The 25,212-nt window shown below is 41.0% G+C and overlaps 7 protein-coding genes and 1 non-coding gene across 9 annotated transcripts in view; 4 read left to right on the top strand and 4 right to left on the bottom strand.

The window, feature by feature from the left end:
- Window positions 1-2,245, top strand: part of LOC128710465 (60S ribosomal protein L19) — a 77,549-nt gene extending 75,304 nt beyond the window's left edge. Inside the window, exons 1-3 of one of the 2 annotated variants that reach the window (XM_053805520.1) lie at window positions 1,025-1,056; window positions 1,560-1,666; window positions 1,743-2,245. In XM_053805520.1, coding sequence (XP_053661495.1) covers window positions 1,052-1,056; window positions 1,560-1,666; window positions 1,743-2,245 — 615 coding nt within the window. In that variant the 5' untranslated portion in view covers window positions 1,025-1,051. Of the gene's footprint in view, window positions 1-1,024; window positions 1,057-1,558; window positions 1,667-1,742 lie in introns of those variants that run through there. The other variant, XM_053805519.1, reaches the window with a different exon arrangement.
- Window positions 2,246-13,265: 11,020 nt separating this feature from the next.
- LOC128719145 (DCN1-like protein 1) lies at window positions 13,266-15,341 on the top strand. The gene is made up of 3 exons (XM_053812767.1): window positions 13,266-13,295; window positions 14,293-14,877; window positions 14,958-15,341. Exons 1-3 carry the CDS (start codon window positions 13,266-13,268, stop codon window positions 15,339-15,341), a joined length of 999 nt encoding a protein of 332 aa, XP_053668742.1.
- Window positions 15,342-16,472: 1,131 nt separating this feature from the next.
- LOC128707735 (protein RFT1 homolog) lies at window positions 16,473-18,389 on the bottom strand. The gene is made up of 4 exons (XM_053802694.1): window positions 18,330-18,389; window positions 18,056-18,264; window positions 17,484-17,979; window positions 16,473-17,411 (listed from the first exon to the last, which is right to left on the bottom strand). Exons 1-4 carry the CDS (start codon window positions 18,387-18,389, stop codon window positions 16,473-16,475), a joined length of 1,704 nt encoding a protein of 567 aa, XP_053658669.1.
- A 579-nt stretch (window positions 18,390-18,968) lies between these two features.
- On the top strand, window positions 18,969-20,335 carry LOC128708250 (uncharacterized). The gene is made up of 3 exons (XM_053803210.1): window positions 18,969-19,085; window positions 19,473-20,030; window positions 20,096-20,335. Exons 1-3 carry the CDS (start codon window positions 18,969-18,971, stop codon window positions 20,333-20,335), a joined length of 915 nt encoding a protein of 304 aa, XP_053659185.1.
- Window positions 20,336-21,038: 703 nt separating this feature from the next.
- On the top strand, window positions 21,039-22,560 carry LOC128707986 (zinc finger protein ZPR1). The gene is made up of 2 exons (XM_053802942.1): window positions 21,039-21,149; window positions 21,244-22,560. The coding sequence occupies exons 1-2, from the start codon at window positions 21,039-21,041 to the stop codon at window positions 22,558-22,560; spliced, it is 1,428 nt and encodes a 475-aa protein (XP_053658917.1).
- Window positions 22,561-22,643: 83 nt separating this feature from the next.
- LOC128719585 (dynein axonemal light chain 1) lies at window positions 22,644-23,311 on the bottom strand. Its single transcript, XM_053813210.1, has 2 exons — window positions 23,160-23,311; window positions 22,644-23,088 (listed from the first exon to the last, which is right to left on the bottom strand). Exons 1-2 carry the CDS (start codon window positions 23,309-23,311, stop codon window positions 22,644-22,646), a joined length of 597 nt encoding a protein of 198 aa, XP_053669185.1.
- A 225-nt stretch (window positions 23,312-23,536) lies between these two features.
- On the bottom strand, window positions 23,537-23,609 carry Trnar-ucg (transfer RNA arginine (anticodon UCG)). Its single transcript has one exon. It is a non-coding gene; the product is annotated as a tRNA-Arg (tRNA).
- Window positions 23,610-23,828: 219 nt separating this feature from the next.
- LOC128719902 (cleavage stimulation factor subunit 2-like) lies at window positions 23,829-25,071 on the bottom strand. The gene is made up of 2 exons (XM_053813542.1): window positions 24,935-25,071; window positions 23,829-24,861 (listed from the first exon to the last, which is right to left on the bottom strand). The coding sequence occupies exons 1-2, from the start codon at window positions 25,069-25,071 to the stop codon at window positions 23,829-23,831; spliced, it is 1,170 nt and encodes a 389-aa protein (XP_053669517.1).
- Between the last annotated feature and the right edge of the window lie 141 nt (window positions 25,072-25,212).

Below are 25,212 nucleotides of genomic sequence, written 5' to 3'. Positions count from 1 at the left end.
TGACCTTGGGTGACCCACTACATCAAAATGCATGTTTTGTTATGGGGGTAATGTGTTTTGTCTGTTTTTCTTTTGAGGTGGCAACGATAATTAACTATTTACTCCTCTTAATTTATAACATTTTTGTAGTACGTATTAATGACATAAGACAGTAGATGAGCATACTTAACACCGTGACCATATCACCCAGTTTGTGATCATTTCAGAGGTGTAAACTCACAATTATTTAATAACAATCAACATTATTGTTATCACTTTTTGTTCACAGTTCACAAGCAAATCAGTCGTATACACAAATGAACCTTTTTGTACAAAAGGCAATCCAATAAATCAATTACAAAACTCACTCCAGAATCATCAGAAGTAAACTATTAACCATTTTCCCGCCTACAAACAATAAGGATTTACTTGTTTGCATGGGGGAACAGCTGCGTTATCTGCACATCATGTTCATGTATATTCAACAAGAATGCTTCAGGGGCAAAGTTTCTTTGGTAACCATACAAATCAACGGGTGCAGTTACTCTTTTTAAAAACTGTAATCACTTGCTAAGGAAATGTGTGGAAAAACTATTGCTTTTATTATTGAGTGATATTCACCTGCTAAATCGGATATGTGCCATTGATTTTGCTACATTTCCTTCCAACAAGAAAATCAACGACTTTGACAGCTGCTGCAAAAAAAAACACGATGAACCAGAGGGGTAGGATAGCAATATCAAACAATCATCATCATAACAATCGCAACTGGTATAACTTGTCAACCAGCTTTATTTAAATTACAACTCAAACATTTTTCGTCGAAAAAAGTAATCCCAATCTTTGATAGTACACTTTTTACAACATTGTTACAAATTTTTAGAAGCAAACCTGAAAATAATACACATTTTTTACGCAGTTTCATGCCCCCAATACGCGTCACGACCTTCGTACCCCTCATGACACTGACAGCCAGCATTCCCGGCAGATGGCGCTTGGCCGATGACAGAAGAGCTTCCGCTCTGCGTTCTGCAACTCTCTTTCTATTCGATCCGAGGAAACAACCAGCAGCATGAGGTGCGCCAGTTGCCAATAAATGGGCGAAAATTCTATTTCACCATAACTTATCCACCGCAAAACAAAGCTCAAGTGACCGAGAACCGATGGAGCCTGAAAATGGATGAAGATCAGCTCGAAACACACCGAAGAAAGTGTCGCAAAATTTGCTGGAATCACATGTGTATGTGGCGCGTCTGTCTCTTTGTATCGATTCACCGTCCGGTGTATTGCGAGTGTGTTGCAACTGGCAGCGACTGTGAGGAGCATGAGCCTGCCGGTGACTGTTTGCTGCTCAAAACATGGGCAATTTTTATCGAAAAAATTTTGTCTTTCAAGCAGAAACTAACGAAAGTGTTTTATCGTTTCCATTCGAAAATGTTATCCAATCGGCTCTTCGTCACTTGAGTGTTTTCAATGTACCATGGACGTGGCAAAGAGGAATATTTTGCAAATGCCGGAAGATGTGAGAAACCCACGAACAGTCCGATTAATAAGTGCTTTGTTTCTGTGTGTTTTTTCAGTTCCCTCAAGCTTCAGAAGAGGCTGGCAGCCTCGGTTATGCGATGCGGCAAGAAGAAGGTGTGGTTGGATCCTAATGAAATCAATGAAATTGGAAACACCAACTCCCGTAAGTAGCGACTAAACTAAACCGTGGTGCTTCTGAAGCGTGTGATGATAACTCTACTTTCGTTTGCTGTTTTCAGGACAAAACATTCGCAAGCTAATCAAGGATGGTTTGATCATCAAGAAGCCAGTGGTGGTGCACTCGCGTTACCGTGTGCGCAAAAACACGATCGCTCGCCGTAAGGGCCGTCACTGCGGTTATGGTAAGCGAAAGGGTACGGCCAATGCCCGTATGCCGCAGAAGCTGTTGTGGATGAACCGCATGCGTGTGCTGCGTCGCCTGCTGAAAAAGTACCGTGAGGCGAAGAAAATCGACCGTCACCTGTACCACGACCTGTACATGCGTGCAAAGGGTAACGTGTTCAAGAACAAGCGTATCCTGATCGAGCACATCCACAAGCGAAAGGCTGAGAAGGCTCGTACCAAGATGCTGAGCGATCAGGCCGAAGCCAAGCGTACCAAGGTTCGTGAGGCCCGTCGTCGTCGCGAGGAACGCATTGCGACCAAACGTCAGGAGCTTCTACAGACGATCGCGAAGGAAGAGGAGTCTGCACAGCATGTTGCGGCTACTGGAAAGAAATAAACCATTCATCCTCGCTCAGTATAAGGCATCTCGAGGAACGTGAAAATGTGAACATCTGTGTATATGTGTTGTGTTGATGGGTACTGCTTATCCGAAGTGAAGATGAAAAGAAAGAAATGTTCGGAATTGGTACTGGTAGTAGTATTAAATGGGGAGCATGAGCATGCTACAGAGCATGAACCTACAGGAATCGACACAGTTCGACTCGTTTGTGATGTTTAAAAATTTTTTTTTTCTTATTTATCGACACAACAACGTCAAGAGGTATGGGCCTGCCATTTCTGGCATTTTTTTTACTTTATTGTGACCCGTAGCCGGATAGACAGCCCTGCGTACGGAAACAATTTACAAAAACCCAAATAGTGTACAACTGGCAAAGCACATTTCAGTATCATCAAGCAGCTAATTCGAATGTTCCATTGCTCCAAGGTACATGGCTCATAAGAAACTTAAATCAACTCTTGGTTGAACTCATGTGCCAGTTTATCGAAAAACATGCTTCACCCTGTTCTAGGAGGAGGGAAGATGCTCAGCTAAATGTTTTCGTCCAGTTTCTGTATCTGGAGTAGAACAATTTAAAAAGATGGGGTGATGGCGTTGATGTGTTTCCCATAAAAAACCGTCATAATAAATGGCAGACGACAGATCTAAAACTTGAACAGTTTAGAGCACACCTGTTTATTGCGCAGACTTAAAAAATACTTCAAGGTACCGATTTTTATGAACGAATTTATCGAAATGATATAAAAACTATAGGCTGAAGATGTAACAAATCTTTTAGTTATTTTTGTGAAAGCAACAAAATGATATATTACTCTTTCTGAGGAATATGTCTATTTGTGCAAATTTAATTCGGCTATACCTTATGCAGCAATTATTAAACCAATTTTCGAACGCTAAATCAGATTAATTTAGCTAGTAACATCAGGAGATAATTAAAATTTTGAGTTGTTGCAGAATTTTTTTTGTCGTCCTTCAATCTAATAAACAGAAGTTCGATTAATGAATCATATCAGAACTGAATCAGATGAATCCCATCGTAGCGCACTGTAGCAAGGACTTGCCCATTCAGTTACGTGGTTTAAGGAATATAAAGAAGTCCAGTATGCCATAAAAGTGTATAACCCATAGTAAGTGTATATGGCAGGGCTCTGCTCTGGAATACTGTTGACGAGAAGAACAGCTTGTAATATTTAATCAAAATGACCTGTTTGATCGGGATAAATTCGGATAGGAAAATGATAACAAAAATTGATAATGTTTGTGCGTCGTTGCATTCCTAACTGGTGAAATTTCTGAAATTCGAAAATTCTGCTTACAGTAATACTTATTAGTCGCTTTAAAAGACTTCACTGTCAATGTGCTAAGAAAAACTGAATAAACGCAGGAGAATTTTCGAACCAAAAACGAAAAGCATGTGAAATGCTCATTTTCCCATTCCTACATTAAGTGCTTCCATGCGTTCCACCGTTGCATTACGATGTTCGTAAAATGTACGTAAAATTAGGTCAGCTGAGGGTGGAAAATGGAGAAAAACAAAGTTCCATACACATACATACGCCGTTTCCTTTTCAGAATGATTATGACCACACCAGTTGCTGTAGCTTAAAAGTCTAAGGCACCATAGAGCAGTCTTGGGCAATGTAGGAGCCGCCACCACATGTGCGAGCGCTGCTTGCTTGCAGTCGATAAACAAAAAATTAAATGAAAAATCCAGTCAACCTGTGTAAACAACTGCTAGCGGAATGAATGATTTCGAGCCACTCGATCTGGGATGCGGCATAGAAAGAATGCACATTCAAGTAGTCTTGATGCCATTCACTTTACATCCGGCAAACATACCGGTCAACTTTCCAGAACGTCAAAATGTACAAAACGATTTCATCTTGGACAACTCTTAAGCTGGTGGTGTCCGTTAGCACTGTATGCACATTCTTGCAAAACGTTAAGTAAAGCTATTCATGGAACCTTTGCCAATAAAGAAGAATTAAATAGGTCAAATCCACATGTAGAATGCAGTTTACAACCCGTCATACCAAGTCATTCCAGATATTGTAGGGTAAAATTGTACACTTGTTTCCCATTGCACATTAAACCATATTCTTTAGAAAGGAATCGATGAATTATTGCATTGCATTAAGTGCATAGATGCAAGCATTGAAGGTTTATGATTTATGTAATACCGAAAAGAGAACTGGCCCAGCACCTGCGTTAGCAGTTTTCATGGTAAAACATTTTCGCAAGCAATGTGAATACACAACTCAACTATGCTGCTCCAGGGAACCGCACTGGGGTCTGCTCTAAATAACAAAAAATCAGGAAAAAACTGTTTATTTATCTGTTGCTTCTTTACTTTACCTTCAACCCGTTTTCCCATAACAATTGCAGAGAATTTAAAGCAAGAGTAACCATTGAAAAAGTGGTAAGTATATATACATACAGTAGTCGCGGCATATCTGACTAGATTACGGTCGGAAATAGTGGTGCTGATGGGAGATAAAACCAAATCAGACGACTCTACCGCCCATGGTTCATCATGGATCATCTATGCCTGCCATGGTGAACATGCAGCGCGGAACCAACCGCCAGTGACAGAGGCAGCACACATTAAGATAAAGGTGTGTGCGATTGTGGCTTGCGTAGGCCGTTAAGTGGAAGGGACGGCAGTGTCTCGTCGAGGGCAGATACAGTGTGGAGAGATAATTCCTTTTAAATCCATCCATTGTTGTTCTAGCAGCATGCCATAGAATGTTTATCGTCGCGGCGATACTGCTGTGCTCCCAGAAAGGACGCAATTGCTTGGAAAAATATCACCTATTCACCGAAGAGGTTGTCGAACTCTTGCGGTATATGCAACAATACACGTCTGACCAGACGTTGATGTTGCCCCGGACGGCTAATTGATGTCATTCCACTATATTGCTTTTTTCTTTGGTGTAATAAAATTTAAAAAACATAACTACAACATTTTTATGTTGCACAAAACATAAAAGCACTTCAATATCTTAATATTTGTTTTCCTTTCTGTTATTATGTTTAAATTAATTCAAAATAGAAAAACGGTTTAAACGGGTAGTATTTCAATACAGTCTTTTCCCGAGTTACGCTACACTCGGATTACGCAAACTCGAGATACGCGTATCCCAAAATTTTGACAGTTCGTGTAATTTTGTATGAGAAATTGAAGTTTTTATTTGTCAAATTTCAAATTTTCCTTAAAATACGTTACATTTTAATAGGGGCGGCCTGGTGGCATGATGGTAGCGGCGCCGGTCTTCACACGAACGGACCGGACCAAAATCTCATCCGGGCCAATCCCCCGTAGCAAGGACTGACTATCCGGCTACGTGGTAAATTAAGACGATACGTAAATTAAGTCGATAGGCCGTTCTAACGAAAAAAAAAAACGTTAAATTTTAATATAAAAAACATTGGTTTTGGTAAAAAATTACTTTAATTTTCGTAATAAACGAAAAAGTATCAATTATTATTACGCTTCGGAACGCGAAAAGAAGAAATCGATCACTGAATACTAACTATAAACGATATTCTAAGGGAAATCCGAGTTACGCGAATTTCTCTGGCACGTATTATTCGCGTGACTCGAGAAAAGACTGTAATGCAATTAATTTCATTGGGAAATAAAGTAACACGCAAAAAGCCATCACCATCCTCGCGGATTCGGAGATACGCGGTTTTTGGAAATTTGGCAGCTATAAACATAGCACAAAATTGCTATGTTGCGATTGCTTAAGAAATCGTTCGGATTCAATCTTCACTTGACGGCTGCATCGATCTATTGGGTGAAAGTTATCTGTTATCACTTTAAAGGTAGGCAAATGGAGTAAAATAAGGTAAGCTATCTTTTACATAACAACTTTCTACAAATATATGACACGCGAATTAAGCTTCTACCTTAAGTTTAGTAACACTAGAACTACCGGAACGGCCCGGTGGTATGATGGTAGTGGGGCCGATCGTCACACAACCGGACCGGACCAAAATCCTATTCGGACAAATGCCCCGTACACCGGACTGACAATCCAGCTACACGAGTAAATAAAGTCACAGAAAGCCTGAAATGGCAGGGCCTCTGGAGACCTTTTGAGGTTGTTGTGTCGATGAACAAAAAAGAACTACCAGACCAGTAATTTTGACTGTGGAGCGCTTAATTTTCATTACATTCAACAAAAAAAAAAACAATAAAACAGGGGTAAAATAATTCAACCATAGCTGATGCATGATTGTTACATATCTTTTCTGTAGTGAGAACTCAAAAACTTATTAAACCATAATTCAGGACATCGACAATTAGTTTAGCCCCGGTTTAGAAATATCAGGCAACAGAATTCTCAACCAAATTGTGTTATTTGCATCTGATTTTTGTCTATTAGCTAAAATGTGACTGGAAAATTCCATTCCACAACTTTCCGCGTTGCATTCTTTTGTACCACATTCAAATTCACGCGTATTTGCTTATACACAAAAACCATCGGTAACCTAAATAAACAATCCGCGCTTGATGTTGGAATGAGTATGAAAATTCCAGAATTGAATAATCCCGTTAATTAATTCTCAAGCCCATCGCTCTGTTGCTGCATTCGTTTATGCCGGTACGACAAACGTGCGTGCGGAACCACTACTGCTGGGCCATTAGGTGTTCGTAGGATCCGAAGAAAGCATGCTTTACGTATTACGAAGCGTTAGGTATTGTGCCTGGCCACGCACTTTTTTTTTACTTCTTGAACCACGATCAGGCCGTATTACTAACCACACGCCCACACCGAATAACGGACAACGACGGGCCAAAACGTTCACTACATAATGTTTTACTTTAACCTCATTCGAATCGACTTTTTTGCGATACTGTTACCTCATTAATAGAAGCGAATAAATTTTTGATTAGAACAAAGCATTTAATGTTCGCAGACAATAGGATTCAGATATTTATGAATTCGTTTAGTATAAGCAGAGAGCTACGAAAAAAAATTTCCGGTATTTTTTGGGAAGAATTTTTGTGTAACAGATTGAAGGTACATCAAGTCGTTGTGCGAGGACTTTACCATGCCTGGGGCGCTCATCATCGTAGCGTAAAATTTTAACCAACACTTCAAAACGTTTACTGAACAATTACTTTATCAACCGTTGCTACCTCACTGTAACTGTAAAGTTTCGCGTTGAAGTGATCATGCTACATTGCACGTGAGAGGGCCATCCGCGACTCGAAGGTAGAAACTTCCGGGACCATCGTCTATAAGTCAATCCAGATCCTGGCATACGCTGACGACCTAGGCATCATTGGTTTACGGCTCTCCTACGTAGCGGATGCTTACCAAAGAGTTGAGCAGGCGGCAGAAAACCTCGGGTGGCACCACCAGCAGCACTACTACCGGGTTGACGTACAAATAGGTGAGCGCACCTTCGAAGTCGTCCAAAATTTCACATATCTTGGGTCAAAAGTCAGCACCGACAATAACATTGATGTTGAAATACGCGCTAGGGTGCTGGCAGCTATCTGGTCTTTCTACAGTCAGAGGAAAGTTTTCCACTCAAAATACCTGTCACGACGAAAGAAGTTGGGACTATGTTTAACTTATAAAGTTCCAGTACTCACATACGCCTCTGAGACATGGACTTGGCCATGGTCCTAAACTGACGGCTAAGAGGGCTTAGCCGCGTTCGGGAGGAAGATGCTCAGAAGGATTTTTGGCTCCGTATGTGTGGAAGGATAATGGAGGAGCCGCTGCAATGATGAGCTTTATGAGCTGTACGGCGAACTTACTGTCGTAAAGCGGATTAGACTTGGCAGCCTCCGGTGGGCTGGTAACGTCATGAGAATGACACCGGACGACCCAGCCCGTATCTTTTAGATCGTCCAAATGGACAGAGGAGGCGTAATAGCCCGAATTGAGATGGAGTAATGGCGTTGATGCGGCCACCAGAAAGGACGGGTAAATGGATTGGCAGACGAAGGCGCTCGACGAAAAGCGGTATAGTAAGTAAGTAAGTAAGTAAGTAAGTAAGTAAGTAAGTAAGTAAGTAAGTAAGTAAGTAAGTAAGTAAGTAAGTAAGTAAGTAAGTAAGTAAGTAAGTAAGTAAGTAAGTAAGTAAGTAAGTAAGTAAGTAAGTAAGTAAGTAAGTAAGTAAGTAAGTAAGTAAGTAAGTAAGTAAGTAAGTAAGTAAGTAAGTAAGTAAGTAAGTAAGTAAGTAAGTAAGTAAGTAAGTAAGTAAGTAAGTAAGTAAGTAAGTAAGTAAGTAAGTAAGTAAGTAAGTAAGTAAGTAAGTAAGTAAGTAAGTAAGTAAGTAAGTAAGTAAGTAAGCAAGCAAGCAAGTAAGCAAGTAAGCAAGTAAGTAAGTAAGTACACTTGTAAGCAAACTTGGAGACGAATGACCGTCAGGTTATATTATCAGATTAAATGAGATACATTATTGCTAAATTTGTATTGAAGATCAGTGTCTAACAGTGTCTAATTGTAGTCTTGAACTACGTCTTGGCTTAATAACCTACCCAGTCAGATAGCCAGCTGCGCCTGCTACAAGGAAACGTTACCAGAAACGTCGTGTGCAAGACCGGCAGGGTCACAACTAACATAAGGGTAATTCTCAACGCCGCCAACATTGTTGTGATTGATTATTTATGTAAAACCAATATTACACTTTATGAGAACCAATCCCAAAGGGTCATACACTCAATCTAACAATTGAAAACCGTGATTCAAAAGCACGTCCGGTTTGTGATTAGTGAAAATAAACAGTGAAATATAATTTAGCTCTGCGAGGTGACTGTATAGCACAGTGAACCAATCAATACAGCATTTATTGCTTTATTTTTCGTTTGAATAATGCTTTCGTTTGCGTGGTAAACCTCGACTCACGAGCATTGCCGACGCTGTTTACTCTTTACAATCAAAATTCACTAAAAAAGCATAAAAAAGCTTAATGAACTTTTTATGAACATTATATCAATGTGGAAAGGAATATTTCATTTTCTCTAAATTGTATTAAAAGGAATGTAGTATAAGGATAGAAACCTTGAAAAGGATTCATACTTTGAAAAATACTTTTAAAAGGAATCTTGACATGAAGGTTGAGTGTATTAGAGTTTGCAATGAAGCAATGAATTTTGTTACAATCAAAATAAACTCTAATCCAATGGATATAAATACGTTGAAAAAACACAAGATATTTTTAAAAAGGTGCACCTTCCGTATTTCTACTTCGGAACTCTTACTCCTAAGCGGACCAATCATTTTATAAAATGAACATCAATGAAAAACGCATAAAACGCTTGGTAGTTCTAGTGTTAAGTGATGTAATAAAATTCGTCGTAATACAAACAGTGTGAACAGATTTGTACGTGCAGCTTTTCGTCTCCCGTTTCCAAGTTCGCATAAAACGCTGACGTAACGTCAAACGTAACGTCAAACGTAAATACGTAATAGAGAAAGAAACATATTGTTTTAACATGATTTGGGTGATAAAACCATAGATATCGGTTATATGGGTCAATTTTTCCGCTAATGTGATCTCACTTTGGAGCAAACATTACGCTTTTCAATCGCAACAATTCTCGTGCTTAGTTTCTGTTCCAGATGCATGAAATAGTACTGCAGAAGCATACCAATTGAGCAGTTAGTCAACACGGTTAGCCCCCTTGTTTGTTAAGACCCGAAGTGGAGAGAAACGAAGAAAGAAACGAAGGAGGAAAAAACGAAAGAAAGAGATATGGAAATAAAGAAATTCCAAAACATAATTTAAAGTATTTAAAAAAAAACACACGATCCAACTTGATGCATCCGCTGCGGAAGGTCACAGGGTCATCTTGGTCAGGGACGTTAAAGAATGAAAGGAATATTTGGAGAAAGAAACAAAAACTAAGCTACCAAGCTACCAAGAAGGAAAGTGGTATCTTCCGCTACAACCGATCCCCATAATTCTTGGCCAGTCATAATACTAACCGTAGTGTTAGTATCTGAATGAACGAAACGGATGAACATCATTAGCATTCCGACGAGAAGTTTGGGCAAATCGTTTCAACGAGACGCTGACTGATTTAGATGCCTAAATATGCACAGCTTCAATAAGTTCCCCAAAAGCAGCATTACTCGCAGATAAAGGTTGGCAAATTGTTATGTTAAGTTTCGCATTCATTATTGTTGATATAACTTATGATTTGCTTCAAAATTTACAGAGCAACAGTCTGAACTTCGTCGCCCAGACCCAATACAGAGAAAAAAAAACAATTCGAAAACAAGCAACTACTGTCCATGAATGGGATGCTTGCTTCCATAAAATTCTCTTAACATATCTCCATCACAATAGGCAAATACAGGCAGTTCCCGAGATACGATTATAGCGGACCGCTATAACCCGGGAAAAATCCGCATATCTCGAATTTCCGCGTAAGTCAAATCCGGGCGTAAAATCGTTTATACTTTAAAGTTAGATACTTGACTTCCTTCTCTGCACTTAATTTATCCGATTCCGCGTATTGCAGGAACCGCATATATCGGGGACTGCCTGTATATGAAAAGACCAACGCAACGTGTCACTTACGGTCCGGTCACGGAGGATTTTGTTGCCATGCGCACGGCTGTAACACAGATCTTAATTGAAAAGGTTTGTTTAAATGCAACAGAAAATCATTCTACAATAAAGCGGCTGTTTATGGTTAGGATATAATTTGCAGGATTTAAAAGTTTTCACATCTTATTATAAATCACAATCCAATTGTTACACACCGTATGCATGCACCGTTGTAATGGATGTTAGGATAGGTACTTGACATTACCCTTGCTATTTTATGTACATTTTCGGCAGCTTTAACGTAATTTGATAGCTTAACATCTTTTAACACTAAGATGTGGACGACTTAATAATTTTAACGTTTAACAAAATAGTTTTCATGGATAAGTTGAAAGCGAGCACGAATTTTTAGGCAAATAAATTAGTTAACAGTCATTACCCAAGCTACGCGGATAATCCGTTCCAGAGAAATCAGAGTAACTCAGATTTTCTTTGATAACATCACTATTAATTATCAAGGGAAACTACATTACGTAGCAGATGCAATATTGATGTTTCTATGATTATTTCGTGAATTTGAGTAAAAGTTGTTTTTTTGTATAATATTATATATGCCATATAATATTAATCATATTACATATCATTAATATACCTTTCCACAATTCAAAACAGTGTATATATTGAAACGTTATACACTTGCTACTTTTTGATCAACTTTTTTTTTAAATTGAATGAAAATTGGAATAAAAAAGTCGTATCGGTCTGAATTAAACATTTATCTGTTCAATTCCCTGTGAGTTTATTCATAAGAGTTTACTTGTGACTAATGTTTCAGAAGAAAATGATTTTAGACCTTTACTTAAGCAGCTTTTACACGCATCGTTTTAATGAATGAATGCTTCTTCAAGGTTCGAAACAAAAAGTGAAACTTAACCATTGAAAGGGAAGCGGGAAAACATTACATTGATATGGTAGAGAAAACTTGAAACAATGACGAGTATTTCACTTTCCAACAGCAATTTCTTTAACATATTTGTTTTATGCGGACAATAAGGATAAGAATATTTGAATAAAACTCATACAGCATTACACACTATTTCACTACGTGAATTATAGTCCGTTTTATGAAATTTAGACCGGTAGAATGAGGCAAATTCCAACATCAACTAGTTATTTCTACAAAGTGTTGCAAAATATGTTTTTGAATCATTTAATATCAGTTAAGCTACGTGAATTCAACATCAACATCAATTTCTTCATCAACTGCCACAAAACTACAGAAAAACATGATGTGTGTTTACACATTTTCTTTTTTCTGTTCGATCATTTCGCTTTTCAATAATGTTCAAGGCAATCGGTACATTAATCGAAAAGGAAGATCAACTCATTGTAACGCTTTCCTTTCGCTTTCTTCGACTATTTCTACAGCCACCTATTTGGCTACGAAATTTCATCGATTCCTCTTAGCTGCCAAATAGAAAAATCAGCAATTATGGCGAGGATATTGCCTTTCGGCGAAAAGAACTATTTGCACAGAGCATGAAACGAATGAATGCTGGAAAAACATTCCCGTAATAAAGGTGGTGTCTACGTCTCAAAAATGTTAAGCCAGCTTGAAAGTAATATCTCCGCCATACGAGAAGGGAGTAACAGTCTCGACACTTGTTCAATGTACGGCAAAAATGCAATATTTAGCCTACTTTTTCCCATCATGTTTGGTTCAAACATCTGATGCTGTCCACTCACTACGCATACGCACATACACCAGAGCACCAATACATAACCAACAGGGCGCCAGAGGTGAAAACAAAGAGGTCGCACCCCTTCAATCCCGAAATACTCGCGAAGGAAAATGTGGAATTCGGACAACACCCTTACTCGCATTTCCTACGTTTTATAGGGAAATGCGTGCGGACAATGCAAAGGAAGTAGTTATTGGCACAGGTTTGCGTGCTACTTACCATTTGGTATATGATCCACACTCCATGCTACTGTGTGGCAGCGGAGGCAGGAACCATGTCACTAGCCCGTGCTCACGGTACACGATAATTCACGATATTCACGATTTATTGGTGGTTTCTGTTCGATGGTCCACTGGAAGCACTTTCCCTCACAAAATTTGCTCTGGACGTACATGAGTTATTTAAACTGACGGTGTTGTTATATTTTTTTGCTTTTCGACGGATTCATTCTACACATTCCAACCCCACTCACATGTACGCACTGAGATTCAAGATCAAGCTCAGCAAATCAGAAGATCGCTAAAGCGCCCTACATGTTATCACTGGACACGTTTAGTATCCTTCCACACACTTATGCTACCTTTACTTAATCGAACATCAAACCAAAATCACAGCAAATCAACTGCACGAACACTAGATGCATAACAACAATCGGACGAACATCTAAACGACGTATCAGAATAATCGCTGTGCGTTTGTGTCACGGAACTTCACATTTTGCAGCGTGTTCGCTCCAACATTTGCCACTGTCTATGCGCTTTGCTTACGTTTCTATTGCTCACGCTCTCTCAAATGCACTTGCGTGCAGGTTTTTTCACTCTTTAACCTAGCAGATTACGGGTTGAATCTTTGCTATGCTTTCAATTTGCAACTGCTCAATCATTTACACACTTCTTCCTACGGCAACAACGCAACGGGATGTACACAAAATTGTTGGAACTATGTGCGCAAAATTTAGAACGATTCTCTACAGACTACCAGTGCCTGCAATGTGTTTCGGTGTTATAATTTTACACATCAATCACAGCGCACTTTTCTACTGAAATATACGACAAAAGATGAAAACTCGCACTTTCTACCAAACATTTGGAGCTGGACGGCTCGCAGTTGGAAAAACATCCAGGTAAGGACATACGGTCGTGATATGGAGTAGTGCTGACAATTCTGTCAAAAGCAGGTTCTGTTCAGCCATTTTACGCATTTTGCATATTTTGAAATGGGCCAACATTTAGATTTCATAAACGATTTTTTGCATTGGGTAACTCATTAATTTGTACTTCATACTATATGCTATATGATATCGGTGATTATTAAATATAAAATAACTTCACTCAGTAACGACAACTGATCGATTACGTGTCAGATGTGGGTTTATTTGGGGAATCTTGTATCGTGTATGCGCACCTTTAGGTGGTCGTTTTTTCAGCTGTCACCAGATAGTTCAATTTGGCTTAATGTTTACATTACGTTCTCTGCAAAGAAAATATTAAAAAGTACGAAACATAGTTCGAATTTTATTAAACCCCTTCATACTGTGTGCCCGCTGAACGTTGATCTGCTGAAAGAAAGCTATGGTAAGTTTATGGAGTTCGCGATTTACCTACGGCGGACGACACGAGAACGACGACGACGAGAACAACATGAAACCCGTGTTTTCTATAATGTTGTCACTTTATGTTTTCCGTGTTGTGAAAAATATAGTGATTTGCCTTTTTCTTAAGTGCGACAAGTGTGCGAAAGAGCGGCTATTATCACTTATACGTTATTTTTGCTTTACAGAACAAACTAAAGCTCAACCAGAAGGTAAAGGTAAACAAATTCATTTCACTCACACACACCGGAGAGCAGACAGCCATCCGATGCTTACAGGATAATGAATGGAAGCTCGATTTGTCCTGCGATACATACTTCCAAAACCCTGACCTGTACTATCGCGAACTGGACAAGAAGAAAATCGAACAGTTGTTTAACGTGTATCGCGATCCATCGGACCCGAACAAAATCAACTCGGACGGTGTGGAACGATTTCTAGAGGATCTGCATCTAAACCCGGAGTCCAAGCTGGTGCTGATCATAGCCTGGCGCTTCAAGGCGGAAGCACAGTGTGAATTCGCTCGGCACGAGTTCATCAATGGGTTCTACGATCTTGGTGTTGATAGCATAGAGAAGCTAAAGGAAAAGTTACCGCGCCTCGAGCAGGAGCTAAAGGACCCGGGACGGTTCAAAGATTTCTATCAATTCACCTTCAATTACGCAAAGGACCCGGGCCAGAAGGGTCTCGATCTGGAAATGGCCATCGCGTACTGGAATATTGTACTTAAGGATCGGTTCAAATTTCTAGATCTGTGGTGCAAGTTTCTGGTGGTATGTACTGAGCATCGGAGCGAAGTTTGAAGCGAGACGATTAACACCATATATTGTTATCTTTTCTTTTAACGTTACAGGAAAATCATAAGCGATCCATTCCGAAAGATACGTGGAATTTGTTACTAGATTTTGCCACCTACATTGACGATAGCATGTCCAACTACGATGCCGAAGGAGCTTGGCCGGTGCTAATTGATGACTTTGTCGAATGGTGCCTGAAACAGAACAAGGTAACCCATCCCTCAGTTATTACTTCCACCACTGGTGGCCACAGTGGAGCTGGCATCGGAAGCGGCTCGCTTTTGATGCAGCATGTCCCATCCACCTCGGCAATGATGAGCAACGTTCCCGTTCCTGGTGCAGCCACGGCAACCTCCACAACGACGACCAACCCGTACGGTGGCAGCCGATCTAGCCCATATGGTACGGCTGCCGGTAGCACGGGCAATATGTTTTACTAGAGTCACGTCATCAATCACATCAGTCAGTTGTTTAGCCGGCAGTGTGAGGGCAGTCAGTCACAGTCTCTCTTACGTTCCCTTCGCCGATACTTCCTCGTATTTGTCGTTTGGATTCCGCGCGTGCCGCATACGTTTTTTCATCATAATTTGATCGTTTTGCTATGATTTACAACATGGGCGGGAAATCGTTGACGCATAGTGCTGGTGTAAATGTGACAGCACATCGCGAAATGCTTTTCGCCGTCGTAACGGTAGCTGGTTCCTGCCGTACAACACATTGAATATAAATTTGGTCGATGTCAGCTGGAACTATTCATGCGATTGCGTATCATTTGATTACATATGAGACCGTACCGTGTGCATTCCTTTTCAATCACAACGTCTGTTATATTATGAAATTCAATAGAAATGGTGGCTTTTTGGCACAGGTCATAGATGATATTTTGTCAGACCACAGATGATATATTTCCAATCCGTTAACCAGTTGGAACCTGCGAAGCGGCGTAATATGTGTACATCAGTGTTCTATTTCTTTCACGTTTCATCCTTTGGTAAATGGCACGTAATGTTTTGTAGTTCTGTTGATTTCTTGTATATTTTTGTTTTCTGTAGGTTTGCCATAGCCCTTGAAAATGCGGCAAACGGCAAATATACGCCGGTGAAGGCATAGTAAAAGAAGAACATTGAAAGTAGAGCATAAAATGAACCTGGGGAAAAATGAGGGTAATTTTGAAATTTACCTAGAAGCTAGATTCTGCATAACATTGATTTAAACACTAATGGATTACACACCAATAATTAAGTTACAAATGTATCTCTTTTTTCCTTTAGTTATTCTTTCTTTCTCGTTTCGCAAAATCCGAAAAATACCACTTACTTGCATACCTACTGGTAAATTTTTATTCTTTACTAATTTACAAGTCCTCATAATTTCAATGGTGCAGTATATATTAAAGTACCGCATTTGTTGTTCGTTGTGCACAAAAAAGGAGCAGGCAAGTTTGTAGAGCTTCTTTATATGCCTTCTACCATTGGCATTAGCAAAACACAAAAAGAAATTGCTATCGTAGATGAATACTATTCACCTACGTTGTCTTTGGTACAGATTCAATGTTGACGAATAGAAGAGAATCAATTTCCGTGAGTTTCGTTCGGAGTCAGACTCTGCTTTCGCGTGCGATATCGTGCCAATCCCGTGCGCAGTAGTTCCCGATTTTCAAAGCTCCAAGTGCAAACGGACAATCCAGTGCAAACAGCTCCAATCAATAGATGACATAGAATTGAACGTTCCCCAAAATACGCTTCGGATATCTTGCAGATAATACCGCATACAATCAATACGCTCAGGTATATCGTCCCCGGCAAAGACTTTAGCAACGGTATCATATTCACCGTCCGGAAGTGCTTGTTAATATAGAAGACGCTGTAACTGATGCGGAAGCTCATGTTGCAGCAATTTGCCAATATGAATCCTACCGGTCCGAACCAGTTAGTAAGTTGGTAGGACAGCAACAGAAACGTGACAGAAAAGAAAGCCATGTAGTAGTTGTACGTGTCGATTTGTTTGGATGTGTTCGTCGCAAACATATACCCCTCGGAGATGCCGTTCGGCGCAAGTAAAACGATTGCAAGACTGTGCCAACGGAGCAATAGCTCGGGAAGCCCACCTTCGACGAAATCTTTTCCACCATACAGTAGCAACACCGTCCCGGAATAGCTTTGAGCAAAAACGAACGCTAGCAGACCGATTGAGGTCACCGTTTTCATAACGTATGCAAGAACGTTCGATGCCTCCTGCACGATTTCACGCTTCTGTTCCACTAGTGTCGTATCGCGTGCAATAGTTTGGGTGAAATAAAAGTAACTGCTGTCTTCTATTGGACGGAAGATGAACCGAGCAGCTAGGCTACCCATGTTGTTAACGACATCATATGTTGCCTGCTCGCTAAACGTCAGCACCGGGCTGACAGACATCACATACTTTTCACCCTCAGTCAACACTTGCTTCAAGATGCCTTGCTTTGCGAAGCTAAGTACCAGCGTTTGCAGATCGGAATTGAAGATAGAGTTCTAGCAAGTGGACATGTACGTGGGTAAAATTAAAAGTACAGTCTTGGCCATTTCTATACATCGGATACTTACCGAATTGGGTAACACTCCCGGCAGCATTTGTTTGATGGAAACAAACGGGAAATCGTCCATATTTTCAAAGTGCTGTCCATACCGATCACGAAGCACATACTTATCATCCACCTTTTTAAGTTCCTTACGGTAGCGTAGTAATTTCGGTATGTAGAAATAGTAGAATGCATAGTTTCCGATGATGATGGTGCACGCACTGGTGATTTGTGCGATTCCAAAAGCGTAGATTGTAACGTCTTTGTTCATCAGCACAATGAAGATGAAAATGAACGATCGTATGAAGATATGTCCGGTATCGAGAATGACTTTAAGCTTCACAAAGCAAAACACCTGTCCTACAAAAATAGGTGCTTCTGCCGTCATTTCGATGATACAAGAAAAGGCAATCGCGAAGCAACCGAACCGATACTGTTCGGCATAGATATCATCAACTGCCGAAAGCCAGTTAAGCCAAATGTATAAGCAAGGGATGGCAAGCGTAAAACATACGGGAACGCTGAAATCAAAGCAGAGAAAATGGACATGAATGCTAGACAATTGTTGTTATATTCGTAAGAAAAGGCAGAACTCACGTTATCCATAGTTGGTTTATAAGTTGTGCCCAACTGCATTGCTTGTTATGGCGTGAACTGAGAGCGGATCGGATGATCGCTTCTCTCGAAAGGAAAAGCAGTGTACTCTCTAGCAGTAGTAACCGTACGTTCGTGATTCCCAGCACTTCCCGCCCAACGTTCCGCACAATGAATGCGTTGATGGCAAATGTTATACATCGGCATAAAATCTAAAAGGTGGTAATGTATTCGCCTTTGCTTTGAATAAAAAAAATTAAAGTATCTTTCGCAATACCTGGAAAATGATGCTGAAGGACGCATTCTGCAAGCTGCTTACTAGAACATTACGACCCATAGCGCATTAGTTTGTCTATTTTCAACTAAACACGTAACAAATGAAACACGACACACATGCAACGGTGATGGGAACTTATCTGGAGCTAAAAAAGGGCCAATATTCTTATCGGTTCGAAGCGCAACTTATTACATCCTTGCCTTCGGACTGAAAGTTGCCCTCGCCTTGGGAAGGAAATTTGCTTGCCACCGGGGACACTTTATTTATGTTTACCGAGCTTGACTGGGACAGCTGATTTGTGCTGTGTTCAATTGTTGTGACGTTGGAAGGCGATTCGACAAATTTGACAGTTGACAGCACATTTCGTTCAAAACATTCACCCTTTGGCACTTCTGGTGTGTTTTCCGACACAGTTGTCGAATTGCAGTCTGTCCATCTGCAATACTGGCGAGTGCCGCATCTGTTTTGCCTTGTGAATATATCGGTGATTGTTGATATAATAATCACATCCCTGCCCGCACGTCATCTTATTACCGGTTTTGTTCGTTAATTCGAGATTACGTGATTTTCGATAACTTCAGGTTTAAGTTTTTTTTTATCTATAACATTACATTGCGCGGTTCAGAACGTGTACAAAAAATGCCCGCAACAGTGGAGAACGTCTCAGCGGATAGCGATAAACACAGCTGTGATACGACGGCTGTTGTTTTCCACAATGATCACGTCTTCAGTGCGGGAGGCGATGGAAAAGTAAAGGTAAATATGAAGGTACTGGGTGCCTTTTTTCCATAAACGGATTGTTTTCGTAACGCTGGCATCTAGAGAGTATTCTAGAATATGAGTGGGACGATCTAAATTTAGTTTCTCATTTCGATCTGACTTACACTTCCGATCATCGTCATCTCGAAAGAGGAAGATGCCATGTTAAATGATGGTGCAAAATGATATGGTATCAGTTGATTTTGGAGATAGCGCTTATCTTTCGAATATATGTTATCCACTGCACTAGATCATGTTATGGGGATCGAGATACACATAATTTTATTAAACTAATTAAATCAAAGTATCACCAGTTAATACCGATAGGAGGGATCATGGAGCGTCGATGAATTCCATGAGTTATATGTTTGCTTAATATTTTAGGTATGGGCTACCGACTTACGATTGGTTAGGGAGCTTGCTCCTCACGAAGGTTATATTTATGCCATGGTAGTCGACTCGAAAGGACAGCTTTATACGAGTAGTTGTGATGGAACGATCAAATGCCTAACGAACCCGCTCACCAGCGATGAGTGCAAGGAACTCCTAAAATGCAACGATGAGATTGAATGTTTGTTCGTAGATCCCAAGGATAATCTATACAGTGGCGATGATAAGGGAATTATAACGATGTGGATCGATCAACGTATCAAGTATAAGTTTAACGTTGTCGAGCAAGTACGCTCGATGGCCATACAAAACAACATAATTTACTCTATTCGGGATAACGATCTCACTGTGACGGAAATCATCGAAGGTTCCGCTTCGGGTCGCTTTATGACGAAAGCGTCTATCCCGGGACGGTGTCCAGTACGACTTTGTGGAGTGTGTACCGAAGATGGCGTTTACAACAATGTTGCTATCCTAACGCGAGATGGACTGGGTGTTACTATGATAAGAAATAGCAAAAAGGAGCAATACCCCGTCATATGGACCAAAGAGGTTAGCTTCAATAGAACAAGGCAGGAGTTAAACAGCAGAAATTAACTGTGCTTGGTTTATTGCAGAGCGCGCATAGCATGATTATTAACACCATGGTTGCGAAGGATGACTATCTGTACACAGCAGGCTACGATGGAACAATCAAACAGTGGTCAAACCTGGATGCAAAAGAACCAAAGCTGACCGGTGAAGTTGTACTTGGTACTAGTGGTGTCTGTATTAATTCCGTTGCAATTGGCGCCGATAAAACATGTGTGTATGCTGGTTGCAGTGATGGTACACTTCAGATGGTAAAATTCGTCTAGCTTGTCCTGCCGAGCGATTTTTGTAGGAAAAGATATGTTCGCTAGCAAATAGATGCCATTGTGCCATCGGGAAACGGGCGAAGTCAAGCTGATTGGGTAAATGCTTGCCGCTAGATTTTCATCTACTACTACTACTCGAACTACTATTGTACGCAAGTTACTACGGCGCTCGTCTCGAAACGATGATTGCGCGAAAGAAAGAAACGATAGGATGCTTTGATGGAAAGTGCTTGTGGTTTTACACTAATTTATCAACTATCTATGGGAGCCAAAGGATTCAATAGCACGTACTGGAAGCAAATGGTACCAAAGTTGAAAAGGTTTGCTGTGGGAATGTATGCAAAATAAAATGAATGCCATTTTTTAATACCAAACAGTATCTTTTGTTAACAGCCTGAAACATGCTTCAGCAATTAAATCATTGTTTGTTTTCATCGGTATTTCAATGCACAAAATTCCAGATCAGTTGTGTTAAAATGTGTTGTTATCGAAAAAGCCTATTGGATGCACAACCCGCCCGTCAGTATATAAACCTTGTCATTATGATGAGAAAACGTCAGCATCGGTGTCAGCATGCTTTTGTTTATTTTTTTTTCATTCCATTCAAGCAATTGGTGGTCGTGTGCTCTGGAAAAGGGACGATTAATCGCAAAGTTAGTTCACTCGTTTGGCCAAATCCTATCTAAACTCAGAAAAATCCAACATGGAAACAATAGCGGAGCAGAGCGGCATTTTTCCAAAACTGAACGTTGAAGAAGAACCAGAACTGAGTGCCACAGAAGTTGAATCCATGTGTATGAGCTGCCAAGAAAATGTAAGTGAACCGGGAGCACGAACATGAAAGTTGGGTTAAGATTCCCCCTACACCAGGACACTGATCATGTGAATATTTGCGTTCCTTATTGCAGGGTATCACTCGATTGTTGCTTACTCAAATACCGTTCTACAAAGAGGTAGTTATTATGTCGTTTTCCTGTGAACATTGTGGCTACGAGAACAATGAAATTCAGCCGGGTGGTGAGATAGCACCGAAGGGTGTCGAAATTCGTACTTCGATTGTGACGGCTCGTGATCTGAATAGGCGCGTAGTGAAGTCAGATTTCTCCAGCATTCGTATAGAAGAGCTTGATTTCGAAATCCCGGCCCAATCGCAGAAGGGTGAGGTGACCACAGTGGAAGGTATCATCGATCGCGTCATACGTGGCTTGGATCAGGATCAACCCGTTCGTCGGATACAGCATCCGGAAGCGGCGGAGCAGATCGATACCTTTATAACAAATTTGCAGACATTAAAAGAATTGGAACGATCCTTCACACTGACGATAACGGACATTTCGGGAAATAGTTTTGTCGAGAATCTAAACGCACCGCACAAGGATCCAGCTACTACGATATCGCACTTTCAGCGAACGAAGGAGCAAAATCATTTACTGGGTATTTTTACGCACGATGAAGTTTCAGAGGAACCAAAAAATGCGGTAGAAGAGACTATTAAGCTTGAAACTGTACCAGAAGAGGTGGACAGTCTACTAAAACCGATTCGCGAAGGTGCCTGGCCGCTGGAAGAGCTTCAGGGAGAGGTGTTGCAGTTCCAGACCAACTGTCCAGAATGTACTGCTGCGTGTGACACCAACATGAAAGTTACCACAATTCCACATTTTAAGGAAGTAGTGATTATGGCTACGGTTTGCGATAATTGTGGTCTGCGTACGAACGAAGTCAAACCGGGTGGTGGCATCGAGGAGCAGGGAGTAAAAATAGAAGTAACCGTACGGGGTAGGATCGATTTTGCGCGGGACGTATTGAAATCGGAATCCTGCAGTTTGCATATTCGTGAGCTGGAATGCGAGGTCGGGGCCGGTGCCCTTGGGGGTAGGTTTACCACGATCGAAGGCTTGCTGACAGCCATGCGTGAGCAGTTGGTAGAAAGTACGGGCATGTTTATGGATTCCAATGATGTGGAAACAAAGGATCGAATGGACAAATTTTTCGGTCAACTAGACGCTGCAATCGCAGGCAGTAAACAGCTAACGATAGTGATGGATGATCCAACGGGTAACAGCTATGTACAGTCGCTGAATGATGACGGTACACCCGATACGGCTTTGAGGATAATTCGTTACCATCGATCGTACGAACAGAACGAGGAATTGGGTTTGAACGACATGAAAACGGAAAACTATTCCGAAGAGTCGAATGATAATGCGGAAAAGGGTGATTGTTGAGCATACATTTCTTTTTCAAATAAACAAGTTGTAAATGCTTGACAAGTTGTCGGTGTATATTGATAAAATGAATATTAATCTTCTTATTTTTCTACCGGTCCCGTGCCTTGTTGGTTCTGGGACTCAGCGTCTTCTCGGATAACCGTTTCACCGTCCAGCTTTTTCAATGGCAGTAACCGTTTGCTGGCCTCTGCTCGCCAGATACTCTCTTCCATTGATTCAACCAATGGATTTCCAGCAAAAAGTAAATCTTCTAACATGGGCAAATCAGCTAACCGGTTGAATTCCACCCAATCCTTGACCAAGTTGTTGCTCATGTAGAGGACCTTCAGCTTTTTCAGAACACTAATACCTTTCAATTTTTCCACCAGGTTGTAACTAATCCAGAGTTCTTCCAGCGTATCACTGACCCCTTCTAGTCCGGAAATGGCCTTGATGTAATTGCGTCCTAAAGATAACACTCGCAGGTTCTTCATGCCGCTTAGTCCATAAATTTTATCGATCATGTTTGTTGAGAGTGATAGTTTGCTTGAAAAAGCATAAGCAGATGGTTCTTTATATATTTCATCCTTTTGTTGAAGGACACGTGCAATACTCACTGGCAAGCGGTCAGTGTCGAGAATGTGGTATCCATTTTTTCTATAGGTGGCCACTGAAAACAGAGATCAATCTCTTTTTCATCACAAGAATTCGTTTTCGTACGGTCTTCCAAGCGTTTGAGTGCTTCTTTGATGGTGGTTGCCTTTGCCATTTCGTTGGACAAAAGCAGTTCGTTTTATGCTTACACCTTGCCCAATGAGTTTGAGAAAATGAAATGATTCAGGAAAATAGCACAAACATAAATAATAACAACCGTTGTCATGGAGAGAAAGAGATCACACTAGCAGTTAGTTATGTTGGTACAGTTGTGTGTACTAAAACAGGTGAACCACCGCCAACAAACAAAGGCAGCAGTATAAAAAAACTTTTTCACGAGCGACCGTGACAGGACTCGAACCTGCAATCTTCGGATCCGAAGTCCGACGCCTTCTCCATTAGGCCACACGGCCAAGCTGGAGGGAGGGCAAAATTTACGCTACAAATACACAGCCTACATTTTCTTACTCAATTTCCCTTATACTTTTTCTTTTCTGAACACACAAAATTAAAATAAATACACAATGTTAAAATAGTCCCAATGTTGGATTTATTATATTTTTCACTTCTTGTGGCCAACAAAGAATTATTCTTTTCCCGGTTGGACAGATTTTCCAACATATCTCCACAACTCATCGAATTTGGGTACTTCGAACTATTTGTTCCTTTAGAACCAGAATACTATTGCGCTGCTCCGGGGGCAAAAGGTTAATCTGTTCATCCGACAGTTGCAGCACTTGCATGATAAGTGCGGCCTTTTCTTGATCAGTGGCGTCACTTGGAAGTGGATCCAAATTCAGCCCGGATGATGCAGCCGACAGCGATGCGGCACTGGGTGGAGGGACCATCGGTCTTCCCACACCGCCACCAGGCTGATTTGCATTTGGTGCAAAATGACCACCGGCTGCATTCATTAGACGAGGATCTTTTCCCATACGTGGATCGACAGGCCGCTGTCTAGGATCGGTTGGAAATGGTGGTGCATTCTGAGGTAGCGGCGTTGGTCTTTGTGCCGCCTGGCCACCAGCAGCAAACCGATTCCGATGATCATAATCATTTGCACCCGATGCGACCTGGCGTCCAAGCCTAGGATCCACATTTGGACGAAAGTTTTCGACATTCCCATTGGCCCCGAACGGTGGCATGAACTGTCCCGAATTTCCCTGCATTCCGCCTTGAGGTTGGTTTTGTTGGAATTGGTCGTTGAAGTTGGGAGCGGATTGCGATTTGTACAGGAACGAATAAGCCGCTGCTGGATCAATCGCCTTGGTGAGCACCTGTACTTGTAGCAGTGCGTAAGCTAGCTGAGGGTTTTGTACCAACAGGTGGCGCGCCTCGAACAGATTTGTCTGAACCAACTGTTTCATCTGCAACATTAGCTCGTGTAAGCGTTCCGGTGGCATGCTGCTAACATGTTTCGTGATAACCTCCGGCGCATGCTGTGGCGAGCAGTGGTCGCCGTATGGGCTTTCGGCACGTGTGACGTGCAGCAGTGCAGCCATTTCCATGCGCGACTTTTCCGTACAAGCATTGTCCACGCGAAGCGGCCTTCCACCGAACACGTACCCATTGAGGTTACGCATAGCACTGAGAGCCGTCTCTTTATCTTTATACTCACAAAAGCCATAGCCTTTTGGTTTACCAGTTTCACGATCGTACACCAACCTAGGACAAAATAGTAAAATGTAAGACAAAATACCCACAACATTACACAAAAATGATTGGCATCTTTACTCACTTCATAGATAGTACCAGGCCAACCTCACAAAAAATTTCCTTCAATGCTTCCTCGGTGGCATCGTACGGTATGTTGCCCACAAACACTGAACGCATCGATTTATCCATAATACCCGGATCATGATTGCGATCACCCATTGTGTATTTATGTTATGACAATTTGTATATTTTGTTAAATATGTAAAATAATTTATACTGTGTTTATTAGCTTTGCAGATGCACCTATGCAAACACAAGAAAAAAGTGGGATAATTTTGAGGAAAAAGATGCGAGGACAGG

The sequence above is a fragment of the Anopheles marshallii genome, chromosome 2 (genome assembly GCF_943734725.1).
Source record: "Anopheles marshallii chromosome 2, idAnoMarsDA_429_01, whole genome shotgun sequence".
In the NCBI taxonomy this organism is placed as follows: domain Eukaryota; kingdom Metazoa; phylum Arthropoda; class Insecta; order Diptera; family Culicidae; genus Anopheles; species Anopheles marshallii.
The sequence above is the reverse complement of the archived record's forward strand: the minus strand, read 5'-3'. Positions and strand labels throughout refer to the sequence as shown.

Coding starts and splice junctions, on each gene's coding strand:
- LOC128719145 (XM_053812767.1), top strand. CDS start 13,266: ATGCGCTTTGCTTACGTTTCTATTGCTCAC. Junction 13,296..14,292: donor CTTACGTTTCTATTGCTCAC/GCTCTCTCAAAT, acceptor TTTGCTTTACAG/AACAAACTAAAGCTCAACCA. Junction 14,878..14,957: donor TGTGGTGCAAGTTTCTGGTG/GTATGTACTGAG, acceptor TTAACGTTACAG/GAAAATCATAAGCGATCCAT.
- LOC128719902 (XM_053813542.1), bottom strand. CDS start 25,071: ATGGGTGATCGCAATCATGATCCGGGTATTATGGATAAATCGATGCGT. Junction 24,862..24,934: donor GGCCTGGTACTATCTATGAA/GTGAGTAAAGAT, acceptor ATTTTGTCCTAG/GTTGGTGTACGATCGTGAAA.
- LOC128707735 (XM_053802694.1), bottom strand. CDS start 18,389: ATGGGTCGTAATGTTCTAGTAAGCAGCTTGCAGAATGCGTCCTTCAGC. Junction 18,265..18,329: donor CCTTCAGCATCATTTTCCAG/GTATTGCGAAAG, acceptor ACCACCTTTTAG/ATTTTATGCCGATGTATAAC. Junction 17,412..17,483: donor CGGGAGTGTTACCCAATTCG/GTAAGTATCCGA, acceptor TCCACTTGCTAG/AACTCTATCTTCAATTCCGA.
- LOC128708250 (XM_053803210.1), top strand. CDS start 18,969: ATGCCCGCAACAGTGGAGAACGTCTCAGCGGATAGCGATAAACACAGC. Junction 19,086..19,472: donor GAGGCGATGGAAAAGTAAAG/GTAAATATGAAG, acceptor TTAATATTTTAG/GTATGGGCTACCGACTTACG. Junction 20,031..20,095: donor CCGTCATATGGACCAAAGAG/GTTAGCTTCAAT, acceptor GGTTTATTGCAG/AGCGCGCATAGCATGATTAT.
- LOC128719585 (XM_053813210.1), bottom strand. CDS start 23,311: ATGGCAAAGGCAACCACCATCAAAGAAGCACTCAAACGCTTGGAAGAC. Junction 23,089..23,159: donor TCGACACTGACCGCTTGCCA/GTGAGTATTGCA, acceptor TGCTTTTTCAAG/CAAACTATCACTCTCAACAA.
- LOC128707986 (XM_053802942.1), top strand. CDS start 21,039: ATGGAAACAATAGCGGAGCAGAGCGGCATTTTTCCAAAACTGAACGTT. Junction 21,150..21,243: donor GTATGAGCTGCCAAGAAAAT/GTAAGTGAACCG, acceptor TCCTTATTGCAG/GGTATCACTCGATTGTTGCT.